Source organism: Pleuronectes platessa, chromosome 13 (assembly GCF_947347685.1).
Source record: "Pleuronectes platessa chromosome 13, fPlePla1.1, whole genome shotgun sequence".
Lineage (NCBI taxonomy): Eukaryota > Metazoa > Chordata > Actinopteri > Pleuronectiformes > Pleuronectidae > Pleuronectes > Pleuronectes platessa.
Window position 1 is genome coordinate 105,931 of NC_070638.1, and position 14,070 is coordinate 120,000.

At 42.1% G+C, this 14,070-nt stretch overlaps 2 protein-coding genes across 2 annotated transcripts; both read right to left on the reverse strand.

The window, feature by feature from the left end:
* Nucleotides 1–1,711: 1,711 nt before the first annotated feature.
* On the reverse strand, nt 1,712–2,858 carry mplkip (M-phase specific PLK1 interacting protein). Its single transcript, XM_053438176.1, has 2 exons — nt 2,474–2,858; nt 1,712–2,149 (listed from the first exon to the last, which is right to left on the reverse strand). Exons 1-2 carry the CDS (start codon nt 2,798–2,800, stop codon nt 2,036–2,038), a joined length of 441 nt encoding a protein of 146 aa, XP_053294151.1. The 5' UTR covers nt 2,801–2,858; the 3' UTR covers nt 1,712–2,035.
* Nucleotides 2,859–10,447: 7,589 nt separating this feature from the next.
* Nucleotides 10,448–13,879, reverse strand: inhbab (inhibin subunit beta Ab). Its single transcript, XM_053438948.1, has 2 exons — nt 13,492–13,879; nt 10,448–11,235 (listed from the first exon to the last, which is right to left on the reverse strand). The coding sequence occupies exons 1-2, from the start codon at nt 13,877–13,879 to the stop codon at nt 10,448–10,450; spliced, it is 1,176 nt and encodes a 391-aa protein (XP_053294923.1).
* Between the last annotated feature and the right edge of the window lie 191 nt (nt 13,880–14,070).

The following is a 14,070-nucleotide window of genomic DNA, read 5'->3' on the forward strand; positions in this document are numbered from 1 at the left end:
AACCCAACACTGCCCATCACCCTGAGCACACCATCCCAACAGTGAAACATGGTGGTGGTAGCATCATGCTGTGGGGATGCTTCTCTTCAGCAGGTACAGGGAAACTGGTCAGAATAGAGGGAAAGATGGATGGAGCCAAATACAGGGAAATCCTTGAAGAAAATCTGATGCAGTCTGCAAAAGACTTGAGACTGGGGCGGAGGTTCATCTTCCAGCAGGACAATGACCCTAAACATACAGCCAGAGCTACAAAGGAATGGTTTATACAATATATATAGTAGGGGGTCCCTGCTCCCTCTCTCCACCAGTTTGGGGGTCCTCGGGGGTCCTCGGCCTGAAAAACGTTGAAGACGTATTTAAAGTAATTAAATACAATATTTTGGGGCATACCGCAAATAGAAGGGGGCGCAAAAAAACTTTATTTTTTATTTTTTTTGCTGGGCGCAGTTTTTGGCGCCCCCCTCTGAGTGGCGCCCTTGCCTATGTCGCCTGTAGGAAAGACCGGCCCTGAGTATTAATGACGTGCGTCGGCCAGTCTGACTAAGCAACGGACCCTCCCTCGGACGAGTGGAGGGAAAGAAGCATAATAAATGCTTAACCCACCCAAACTTAAAATTATAGGATATTTACCATCCCAAGAGAGAGTTCTACTAATAAATATCCTTTTATGATATAAAATTCCAAACTCAGGTGTGGGCACACACAGGATAGAGTTGCCCCACAGATAAACAGCTCTTCAGTGGCTTGTAAGAATGATAGTGAAGCATCTCCTGGGGCCGTGCGGTGTATGGGGCACAGGAGCTTTTTGGGGGCCCAATCATGGGTGCCCGGGGGGGGCCAAGGAGGCAGTGCTATGGATACATATCAGTCTCCTCTTCACTGAACATTAAAGGTAAGAGTGCAGATAAATTCCGCCAGAAATAATTTATTCGTAACTATCTCCTCCCACTTTTTGGAATTTGGTCGTTCGATCCTTACTGAAGCTCGGGGCCCCTGAAGGCTCTAGATCCCATGCTGGTCACTCTTATTGTTTTCATTATAACCCGTCCGTCAGAGCTTGAACATGATGGTTACACAACTGTTCCTCGTCTCTCTCTCTCTCCCCTCCATTTCTCTTTGCTCACGACCGGTTAAGTCACATGTCACCCACATTGAGTTTGATTCTTTCTTCCGGTCAGTTTTTTATCTTGTAATGGAAATTGTCATTTGTGGAGCAGACGTGTATGTGGAAGATTGACCAGATTGTTCATCTAACAGTGAAACTTTAGGTTTACAATCTATTTCTCAGAGACATTTACTTCATGGTGTCTCTTTGCAAATCGTAGGGATCTCACATCTTGGGTCTTCCAGAGACATGAAGGCAGGATAGCTCCCACCCTAATAAGACATCAGGAGAACACAACTCTCATCTCTGTTCTTTCTCATTTGTACAGGTCATCCAGCTGATGTGTACTGTGAGTCTATCTGCAGATGCTGGATTAATTTAAAGAGAGACAATTGTTTGACTTTGTGCTTGATTCACAGAAAATGCCACAATCTCCACAGTCACAGCTGCTCGTTGAGAGAACTGTTGGTTTCTCTAAAACTTTTAAGATCTCAGTGCTATACAAAAACAATTGAAAATGTAATTGAACCAAACAGAATTCGAGAGACTTTCAAGTGGGCTCCGTCACACATTACTTATGTTTCAAAATAAAACAGAGGAACAGACTCAAGTTAAAAAGTTTTTAATTTTACAACCTTTTTACAAACTGATTAAAACATTTGTTTAAATGTTTTCTTAAAAAAACGTCTGTTCATTTAGAAAACGGTCAAAGCAATGATCCTAAATTAAAATCAATCCTGAAGTAGAGAATCAAAAACAAAACACAAACAGAACTTATGCACAACCAACACAAAATAACAACACCACCTGATGACAGTCTGTTAACTGATGTTTATTTCTTTCCTGTCAGAACCTCTGTTGTTCCTCTTCATGTTGTGTGTGTTGTCATCATCATGTAGTGACTGTTATGTGTGTTGACAGGTTAATGTGTCATGTTGTGTGTCTGTTGTGTGCTGCATCTGTTGTTGTCAGTGGCTGCAGATGTCTCCATGGATCTTGAACCATCGATGGACTGAAATATTTTTCCACCGACGCATCTGAAGACTGAAAACACAAACAACCAAATCAGTCATGGATCATTTCACTGAAGTGAACGTGGGATGATTCATTTGTGGAATTAAAGAGTTAATTTTTTAACACATTAATACATTAATACATGCGCAGGATGAGCCGCTCCATGGACCCACTCTGTCATTTATATGTTCACTGTCAGTTTTTCATATTAAATTGTTTAACTTTCTTTAAACTCCTTGTATCAGAATCAACGTGCACATCCTCTTCAACAGTTAACCCTTACATCCACTGACCCAGGACCAGCTGAGCACCGTTTCACCAGGTTAGTTAACCCACTGAGGTTAGTGAACTCACCTGGAACTTCTGAGCTGAACCGGGACCGAAGGACTGTGGCCGCCGGAAACTGTCGCCTCTGCTCCGCATCTGTCCTGGGAAGCACCGGGATCCGCTGCCGAACCCGCCGGTAGGACCGTCCCAGTATCCTCGACCGGAACCCGGAGAGTTTACCGGGGAACCCGGGGAGTAAGCGCCACAGCCCCGGGGGGAAGCTCCTCGATGTCCGGAGCCTCCATACGGGGAGCGAGCTCCGGGGAAACCCCAGCTGGAGCCGGGTGAGGGGAACCTTCCAGCCGGCCGCGGAGCTCCTGGACTCCGCTGAGGTCTGAACGGGCCACGGTTCATTTGGGAGGCGGAAAAAGAACCGGAGATTCGGAAGAGACGGGGAACCGCCAAGGAAACAAACCGGAACCGGAAGTAAATACGTTCTCCTCCTGGTCCCTGCAGTGACACCCAGCGGCTTCTTCTTCTTCTTCTTCAGGTGTTTATTGGCTGTTCTGGAGGGTGGATCAGCAGGTTGGCAGTAAACAAACAAACATATATAAAAATAAACTAAAAGAACCTTAAATTACATTCTTTTCTTAAATCCTGTTGCTCATAAATAGTTGTCTTAATAGTAGAAGATTATGTTTATTTTGTATGTCTTTTCTAAAAGAAAATTGAATGTGATATTTTGAATTTCGTCATTGAATTATGATTTTAATTCCTTACTTTTTCATTATATTTATTACATTCTATTAGTACATGAGTGACAGTTTGCCTATTTTATGAAGTGTATCGTGTAATCCTGTATGACTCAGACAGGTAATGACTTTCTCTCTTCTGCTCCTCTCACCAGTGCATACATGTCTTCCTGTGTTGTTTAAGTCCCAGTATTCTTGCCATGTTTTGTGAGTGTATTCTTTAATGATAGTTTTTATTTCTGCTTTGCTTAGTGGTACCTGATTGTCGATTGTCATTCGTTTTAATGACTGTTTGCTTATATGTCTGCCTTCTCGTTACCTTCCACTCCCATGTGAGCTGGAACCCATATGAAGGAGGTATTGCCCCCTCTCTGATATAACTTGAGGATCATATGAAAAATGTCATTGGTAATATCTTGTCTGCATGATGATTTTATTGCTTTTATACTGGCAATTGCTGATAAACTGTCAGATGATATGATAATCTTATTCTCTGAGACTCATTTTCTAATTGCTATGTCTAACTGCAGAATGAAAAAGTAGCCTCCTTTGAAGCATCTGTGAAAATGTATAGTTTATTCCGATATTGATCTGTATGGTTTTGTACTATTTCGCACTTCTGTACCTTCTTGTCCTTGTCCTTCGGCTATTGCTGCAGACTGGTGTCTATGGATGCTAACACAAATTCCCATATTGATATCAATGATATTGGAACAGTAGAACGGATGTTAATTTTCTTTAATCCTACATCTTGTGCTTTAAGGGTTTCCTATCCATCCGAAACTAAAACATCTGGTTTTGTTATGCCTCCAACATTCCTGCACAACACCTTTTGTCTGATGTGATTTATTATGTCCTTTTAGATTGACCCAATATGCCAACATATTTTTCACTCTTCTTATCCTTAACGGAATCTCACCCATCTCAACTTGTATTGCTGCAACTGGTGATGTTTTAAATGCTCGAATGCAGATCAGGAGAACCTGAGCTTGTTCCACATCTAGTTTTTTAAGGTTGGTTTCTGCAGCAGACATGTAGCTTATGCTTCCATAATCTATAACTGCTCTAAGAGCCCGATAAATATTCAACAGTGCTGTTCTGCGGCCTCCCCAAATCTATCCTTGACATACATCGTAGTATATTATTTATCTTCTTGCAGTTCTTTTTGACTTTATCTACATGTTCCCACTAGGTACATTTTTCACTCCAAGAAATTCGAAAATATAAAACCGTTTTAGTGGCTGTAGATGTAATTTAATTTTTACTGGTTTGTTGCGTTTAGTAAATCTTCTATTGACATTTTAAAAATCGATTTTCTTTGACCATTCGTCTACTTTATTTACTAAACTATTTACTATTACATTTTGTAAGTACTCCAAAGTTCACCCCCTAAGGAAGAGTATAAATTAATTACATAATTAAAGTATATTGGACTATACTACCTTGTGGAGTTCCATTTTTTACTGCATATTTGTTGGAATATTCTGTGCCCACTCTAACTTCTATTGTTCTTCCAAATAGGAAATTTGACACCCAGTTGAACAATTACCCTTTATGCCTAATTCATGAATTTTGAGAAGGTGTGCCTCTTTCCATAGCATATCATATGCTCTTTCAATATCTAGCAACACAGCAATAACCATTTCTTTACTACTTTGGGATTTTTTGATTACTGATTGTAGACATAAAACAGAGTCCATTGTTGTTAGTCCTTTCCTAAATCCACTTTGATATCCTGATATTAAGTTTTTGCTCTCTGGGTGATGTGTTAACCTCTTCATAACCATCCGTTCCATCGTTTTATTGGGACTATTACTGACTGCTTCCCGCTTGTTGGGATTTGCCCTGTATCCCATATCTTATTAAATAATCCTAACACTGCTTCAAGTGTGCCATCATTCATATTATCTAACATCCTGTAACAGACTTCATCTTTCCCTGGGCATGCTTGTTGTGCATCAGAAATGTCTCACTTCAGTTCAAAATGACTGAAAGGTAAATCCAAGTCTTCCTCTGTTACAGCCCTTTGATGCACTGGTATTCCCAATATGAGTCCTCTTACAAGTTGTTTTTCTTCCTGCAGTGACCACTGCACTTTTTTGCCTTCTGTCTTAGTCAATCTTGTAGCTTTACCTCGTTGTGTACATGACACCGTCAATGCACTCTTTCTCAATATCATGGCCCCTTTAATCTCATTCAGCAGTTTATTTAGAGATTTAATAAATTGAAAAATTGGTTCCACTCGCCAAACAACGCTCCCTCTTGAGACTGTTTGATATCACTTTATATTCTTCTCGCTGTCTTGCTGTTTCTTTTACACTTTTATCCTAATCGCGTCCACTTTCACTGACGATTTCGTTAAATTTCTTTTCACGTTTTCGTCGACTTTAGGACCTTTGGTCTTCGGCACTACACCAAACATCACCTCTCCTGCCATCGACCTCTATTTCCATCTCACCTCCTGATCCGTCACTTCCTTCTGTCATTTCCTGACCATTCACAGCCCAGTTGTCACCTCCGTCCACTCCCCCTGCGCACTTCTAATTGGCTGGCCAGCCTCTTCTTCTTCTTCTTCTTCTTCTTCTTCTTCTTCTTCTTCTTCTTCTTCTTCTTCTTCTTCTTCTTCTTCCTCTTCTTCATCTTCTTCTTCTTTTTTGGTTAATGGCAGGAGGCCCCTCCTCTGAGCCATATTCACAAAGTTATGGATGATATTAAATCCATTACTCTGTTTAATCCTGTGAGTCCTGATCTTAACCTTGATAAGACTGTTTGCTCTCTGATGGTTTCATTCCTCCAACTTTTAGCTTTATTTGATATAGATGATCCTTTTCCTCTCTCATTGTTTTTTCCATTCAGTCATGATGAACAGTGTCTCGTAGATTTCATACAGAATATCTGCTCTTCTGTCGGAGGAGGGTTAGTGGTTAGGCTGGGTAATGACACCAATGCTGCCCAGCAGTCTCTTCTGCTACCACGTTGTTTTATATTGTGAGTCAGAACTTGCCTTGTAACGTATCAGTGTGTCCACTGAGGGCCGCTGTTTATTAAGACAGAGAGTTCACACACACACACAGACACACACACACACACACACACACACACACACACACACACACACACACACACACACACACACACACAGACAGTGATGAACATGTGAACTCTTCCTCTTCCTGATGACGTCGCTGTGAATACAATCTGAAACTAATGATATTGATTATAAATTTCAAGACATATTATATTATATTATTTTAAATCATTTGCCGTCACTTTTTCTTTAAAAATTTAAATATTTTCATATGAACTTTTTAATCTTTGTGTGTGATGATGTCACGTCACTGACACAGATGAGTGGTTGTTCGTCCTGACGACTGAACTGTGGGTGTGATGAAGAGTCACAGTTTGTGGTGGAGGTGGTGTCGAGGTGATCAGGCCTTCCCTCAGCACTGACGTGTCTCCTTGCAAAAAATAGATCCTTCTCTCTGATTCATATGAAAACTCCTCTCATCACGTTTCTCTTCACACCAGCGCATCCGCCACACAAACTAAAATACTACTTCTTCAGTGACGAGATGAAGGGAACCACAATCACACATTAACATTTATCAATACTTTTATTTTATCAATGTCACTTTCAAAGATGATCCGACAGAGATTAAACTGAGATTAAAACTGAGGGGACAATGGGGACATCAGAAGAGGTGGAGGGAGGATTGTCCTGCGTTCAATCAATCAGTCACATTCTATTTGTATATTCTAATATTCCCAATTTGTCTCATAGATGTTAACAAGGAGCAACTTCCTCTGTTCTTAACTCAACAAGAGTCAAACTACAGAGAAACTTTATGAGCAGTGAAAAAAGCTCAGACAGTCACATGTGAGGATCCTAGGAAACAGTTTGTAACTTCATGTTTAAAGTGTTGATACATAAAGTCTGATGGAGATGAAGGAGCAGATGAACTGAGGAGCTCCTCTCAGTGATGGTAGAAGATGTGAGGAGACATGTTGTGTATCAAGAAGTCTTGTTGTGATCATGGACCATAGATCAGGATCCACCACCATGATCTATGGTCCATGATCACAGTCTGTGATCCACATCAGGATCCAGTTGGACACACTCACATTGTTCTGCACAGGTTCTACTTAGTGTTTGAAAGGGGACGGTGAGATGAGGAGTATCAGCTGCAACCTGAAACTTCACCACTAGATGTCATTACATTCTACACACTGAACCTTTAATGTGAGAAAGAAGAAAAAATAAAAAGAGAAGCTCCATGTGTCACGTGACCCTGACCTTCTAGACCTGCAGCAGCAGAACTGAGATCTAAGACAAACCTGGACCAGCTCCAACTATAACTTTATCCTAAAGGAAGGTTTGAATCTCCAACGTACAGAGGGAGTCTGCCTCCAGAACTGAGGCTGAGATGATTCCACAGGAGAGGAGCTTGATGCTGAAGCTCCTCCTCCTCCTCTGCTCAAGGTTCAGGCTGGTGCAGCAGGCCCTGCTGAGAGAGAGACTCCCGGAAGAGCAGTGCTTTATGCTTTCTGGGAAGGCCCACCCAGAATGGCAGGTAGGTGGCTGAAGCTCCACCCACCAGCACAGAGCAAGGGTAACCCTAACCCTGTGCTGTGATTGGCTCTAAACACGACTGATGGTCTTCACATTACTTTCCTGGAGAAACTCTCACAGCTGATTGGGTACAACCTTCTCAGGAGTTTAGACAGGAAGGGGGGGGATGGATAACAGTCTGTAGTTAAAAACCTCCGGGTCCGGGGGGGGGATTGATCGCATCTAGTTTTTAAGGACTGTGGTACATCCTGATGATAATGACAGATTGATAGTGTTCAGTAACAAACTCTCAATTAGGGGCAGAATTTCTTTATGTAATTTAGTAGGAACGGGATCTAAGATACAGGTTGTTGGTTTAGAACCTGAGATTAATTTGGTAAACTGATCACAGGTGATCAGAGAGAAGCTGTCTAAGTAATGGGAAGGATTCTCAGCCGTTTCTGAGATCTCTGTTGTTGGGAGGGTATTAGTGCCAATTGAGGGCAGGAGATGGTTGATTTTATTTCTAATAGTTAGAATTTTATCATTAAAAAAGGTCATAAAGATATTGGAGTGATACTGGGTTCGGTGGAGGGTTCGGTGGAGGTGTGACTCTATTTTTTTATTTTCTTCTATTAATGTGGAAAGTAGGCAGCTCTTGCTTTGTGGAGGGTTCGGGTCAAAGTGGGACACAGAGATGCTGTGTGAGGCAGCCATATGCACTGGCGCTCAAAAATGAATGAACTGCTCAAGATTAAATTGAGATCACAACTAAGTTTAAATTGATCCTTTTTTGGACAGTAAACTCATATCAAATCAAATCAAATCAAACTATACTTAACCTTTACATAAACTGCAAAGTGAACCGTACACTATGTAGATATTTTATGTTATAAAGTTATTAAAAAGAATGCAGAGTGTAAATGAAGTTGGATGTTGTATGCACGGTGGTCCTCCTTTCCTAACCCCTTACAGCCTCTCTTTAACATCTTCCTTTGACCTTGTGCCATTTTCTGCCAACCATCCTCACATTTGGTCCAAGCCGGCCCCTGGCTCCTGATCAGTGGCCCCTGACGCCCGGCTCCTTTACACATTGTCACACTGTTCTGGGGAAGATTGGAATTGACCACCGGCCTTCACCTCATGGACAACCCACTCTACCTCCTGAACGCAGCTAACTCTAACCCTAGCCCACCTGAAATTCCAATCAACTTTCACTGATAATGATTTCATATAATAATTAGTCTTGACAGCATGCCGGACAGGATAAAGAGTTAACCTTCAACCACAATGCCACCTATTGGCAAAAGGAAACAACTGCTTTAACACTTCCATGTCCTCCTCCAAGGACATTGACCAAATCAGAGCAGCCTGAAGACCTTGTTGATGCCTTGTTGTGAATTCTGCAGGTTTTCACAAAGAAGCGTGGCCATGGCAGCGTGGCAGATTGAGATCCCTGTGCATGAAGATTTAAAGTATTGTAACAGGACCCCACTTATTCAGATCTTTACCAAGCGTCACACATCTGATGAGAGTCTTGCCCTGAAGACATCTACAGGCTCATTTTGAATCACAATCATAGTGCCACCTGCTGGCAAGAGGAAGTTAAAGGCTGTATTTATTTAAATGTTACCTGTAGTAGGTAATCTTCAGATGTTGATGATCAAACCATGTGGTTTCCTCACCGATGCTAATTTACAGTGACATCAATCATATCATTACATCATCAGATTGTTCAGTTATTTCCCATTTGATGAGATGACAAAATATTGACAGTTAAATCATTTCAATTTTACCAGGCTTAATGTTTTTAAATGTTTATTTTCCACAAGGCCCACATCACCACAGAAGAACAACAGGGTCATACAAAGAAAAGAGTTATATGATTTGATAATTTCAGTTGTTTTTTTTTAATCTGGAAGAAAAACGAGACCAAACGATAAAAACAGACAGTTATTTTAAAAATTATAATAATAATACATTGTATTTATATAGCGCTTTTCAAAGCTCTCAAAGTCGCTGATTAATGATGAACTGAGTCACACACTTTAACTGATCCCACTCATTTCCTTACTCACACTTGTTTACCAACTCAGACTTGTGACTAACACTCGTTAGCAGACTAACACACATTAACTGACTCACACTTGTTAACGGACTTACATTCATTGAACAACTAACACACATTATCTGATTCACAGTCGTATAATGGAATCACACTTGTTTACTTTCTCACATTTGTTAACCGACACACTCATTCACTGACTGACGTTTTTGTTTATATTTCAGAAAAATGTATCGTCTTCATCTTCAGCATCATCTGTCTTTGGCTCTCGTCTTAACCTTCTCACTTTGAAGCTGATACAATTTGCAGGAATCTTTACTTTTCAAAAATAATAATTATAATAATAATAACAATAATATATAAGAGTTATGTTTGGCTCCAACAGCTGGTTTAACTAAATTTCTTCAAGTAACAGTAGAGATTTTTTTAGACAAGTTGAACAATTCATCATCAACAAAAAGAATTCCCTCACATTTTCTATGACAATATAAAACATGAAAAAACTACGGACAAACCAAGTATGAAGACAGGACACATTTGTTGCATAATATTTTCGGGTTGTTCCAATGTGGAAAACAGTTTCTCATAATAAGAAAAACAACGTCATCACTAAACATAAATAGTTTTTTTAGCAATCTTTTATGTGAAAGTGCTGATGTGATGTGTTTGTCTTCAGAGTGTTTCTAACGTCACGTTCACGAGCAGCCGCACTCGTCCACGATCATGTTCTGAATGTCCTTCTTGATGATCTTCTGCTCCTCGCTGTAGTAAAGCATGGACATGGCGCGCAGCCTCATTGGCACGCAGCAGGACTTGATATTTTGAAACGGGCCAAAGCCTCTCATGCGATAATGATTGATGACCGTTGAGTGGAAGGAGAGCGATGAGCTGCTGAGGCTCACCATGTGGTTCGGACAGTCGCCTTCACAGTAGTTGGCATGATAACCTGATGGAGCAATAATCCAGTCGTTCCAGCCGATGTCTTTAAAGTTCACAAAGAACTGTCTTTTACAGCAGACACGTATTTTTCCATCACACTCCAGACTTCGTTTGACTCGTCGCTGCGTGGCCTCCTCCTGGGCTCGGAGAGCCACCATGAGGAACGGTCGGTGAGACTGGTCTCGACCTCCTGCTCGCTCGCTGCTGGCAGGCGATAGGACAGGTGAAACTCCAGCCTCCACACACAGCGGACAGGAAACCCTCAGGCTGAGGGAGCGGCTGCCGCCATCCAACAGGCTCTGAACGATGTGAGGGATGGAGAGAGTGTGCCAGCCGCTGCGCCGGGTGTCCACCATCTTCTCTGAAACACACTCCTGCTCCGTGTCTTTGTCCTGGTCGTGCTGGAGCAGCCGCAGCAACACTTTGCGCTTCACTCGGTTTCCCTTTGACATTTTCAGAAAGATCCAGACATTGGCCTGTTCCGCCACCGCTGAGCCACTGCCCTCCTTCGAGATGTCAAAGGTCATCACGTTCTGAGAGTCACCTGCACCAGACAACACAGTTAGCCTGGTAAGATATTAGCAGGAATTCACTTTATCCATCAGCATGAGGCTCTTTATTCATGACCATGAACGTTAAAGTGAATGTGTAAAATCAAAGACATGGTTAGTGCTACATTAGTTTAGGGTTGAACTGGTTTCTACGTGTCCCTACTGTGTGAAAACGTTTCAATGAAACAGTTGTTGAAATATTCACTTGTTAATTTAAGATTTGACTTTGACCTCTTAGCTCAGTCAGACGTACAGAGAACAAAACTGGGTTTAAGTTTGAAATAGGGATACACCGATATGGAAATTCTTGGCCGATACCGAAGTTTGTTTATTTTGTTTTTGTTGTTATTCATTCACCCTTTTGTGCCAGGAAAATAATTAAATCATTATTTAAAAAGCACTATTTAAATAATTTCAGCCCGATATCACTCTGAACTTTCAATGAGCACAAATTCAATCAGATTCATGAACGGCCAGAGTCGCCGCCGCTGACCACCGTACCCGGTCCCCTCCGACGGACACCGCCCCGCGGTCCAAGAGAAAGAAAGCCCCCCCACCAGCGACGCCGTGAGGCACCACCGGACGAGGACCTCCCCCCCCCAAAAACCTCGAGGCGGGCCGCACACCGAGCCTCCGGCGGCGTGGAGCGGAGGGCGACGGGGCGACTGCCCCCCCAGCCGCGGCACGTGCTCACTGGTTTTACCACAAATACCAATGAACATCTTCCAATGATATCGGTGAAAGTCACGTTTATTACAGATGAACCAAAGTCAGTAAACGAGTTGAATATCGGCCGCTACCGATCGGTGCACCACTAGTTTGAAACAATCCAACTGTGATCTTCTCTTGAATTAAACAACATTTATCAACATCAATGACCTTTGACCCTCTGTCTGAACTTCCTTTCATTTGAATGAACAAAGAAAATGTCATTAACAATAGTGCAGTGAACTGGGCTGCTGCCTCTAAATATACTCTAATACTCATGAGCTGAGACACTAAAAAAAGAAGAGGCCTGATTTCAGGGAACAAGGACACTAGTATCCCCCCCTTCCCCCCTCCCCCCCTGCGTTTAATTACCGAGGCCCAGATTCATCTGAATGAAATTATTCACGGCCTCAGACCACGCGGTATTCGAACCCCCCCCCCCCCCCCCCCCCGCCTCGTTACTGTCGGCAAAGCTTTTAATTAAAGAACTTTTCAGAACAGACAACTATTTATAGCACGAAGCTTTTATGTACATTTATGTAAGCAAACCAGAGACAGGACAGTGATTGGTCACGACTTTGTTCACATTCACAATAACATGAGAAGATTAAAAGCTGTTCCACTAAACTTCAGCGAATGATAATCATTAAAATAATGCACCAGATGTGTTCAGGTCTGAACAGATGAAAGAATGAATGAAAAGAGAGAAGCACAGGCTCTGTCTGACAAACCTCATATTACCCTAAGAACCTTTTTGAGGGATTAGAAGATGCCACCTTCAGTAGGGTTAGCCCTAAATCTATAGAATTAGATACAAACATCCCCCCCCCCCCCCCCCCCCCACCCCCAACACATTTGAACTCTGAACGGTAACAAGATGTAGCTGTCATAGATTTAACTCCAGAAAATAAAATAAAACCATAAATGATGATTAATGTTTTTTTTGATTTGATTCATGAAATACAGTAAACAATCTGTTTGATCACAAACGTATTCCTTGTGATTAGTGATCCCTCAGCAAACATTTCTACAAAATACTTTATTTCGTTGTATTGTCACTTTGTATAGTTTTTGTGCTGTACATTGTGTGAAGAGCTTGTTACCTACACTCTATGGTGCGGGTGGAGTTAGAACACTTTGTGTTCATCCTACCTGGTTTATCTGTAGTGAAGCATGAACCAGATTTTATAGATTCATTGTATTGTTGACAGGTGTCTCTTATGTTTGAATGAATGATTGAGCAGCTTTTATTTGTTTCATGCATTACATGTTGACTATTTCAGAGGTCTGTTAAGTATCAACACAATTTTCAGGCCCAAGTTCTACTGTTTTACTGTTTTACTGTTTCTACCGACTCAGATTTACAGGTTCACCTGCTGTCAATCAATTTTGTCAATGACTTGAAGTTCATCCCAAAAATGTTTAGCAGGTGAAGGTCAACAGACAGAATGAATAGTAAATAACTAACTGTAATCATGTTCCGCTGTACTGGTGTAATTTGAAAGATGACCTGAAGGTTTATGATTGGCTGTCAGACTCACCGGGTTCTGCGAAGATGATGATTTCCGATGGTGGTTCCGGTGGTGCTGGAGCCCCAGGTGCCCAGCCCTCCTCCTGGATCTCAATAGTGCCGTCTTTGGTCACATGGCCCACGTGCAGCTTCTTGATGGCGTTGAGCAGCGCGACACGAGGGACCGGCTGCGTGAGGTTGGGTCGGGTGCTCAGGTGCAGCATGTTGAGAATGTGACGCTTCACCGCCTCCACCACGTCACTCTCTCCTCCTGATGAAGAGATGTTCCTCTTCGTTAGAGACAAAGAGCAGGACGGACATTCACTGGAGGAAACCAAATCCACCTCAGGAGCCGGAGAGACCGCCGGAGAGGAATCGACAAGGAGGATGACAGCCACAAAGAAGAACAGAGAAGACATGACAGGCTCTGACTCAGAGTCAGTAGAAACAGTAGAATGTCCGTCCCTGCTAAAGAGACTCACAGAATCCCTTAGATCGAATCCTCAGTGAATCAGTGGAGTCCAATATCAGTTGAATCAGTCAAGTCTCTGATGATTGAAAAAGTGGAAACAAACAACAGAAACAGAGTTCTGCAAGAAACTGTTAAAAA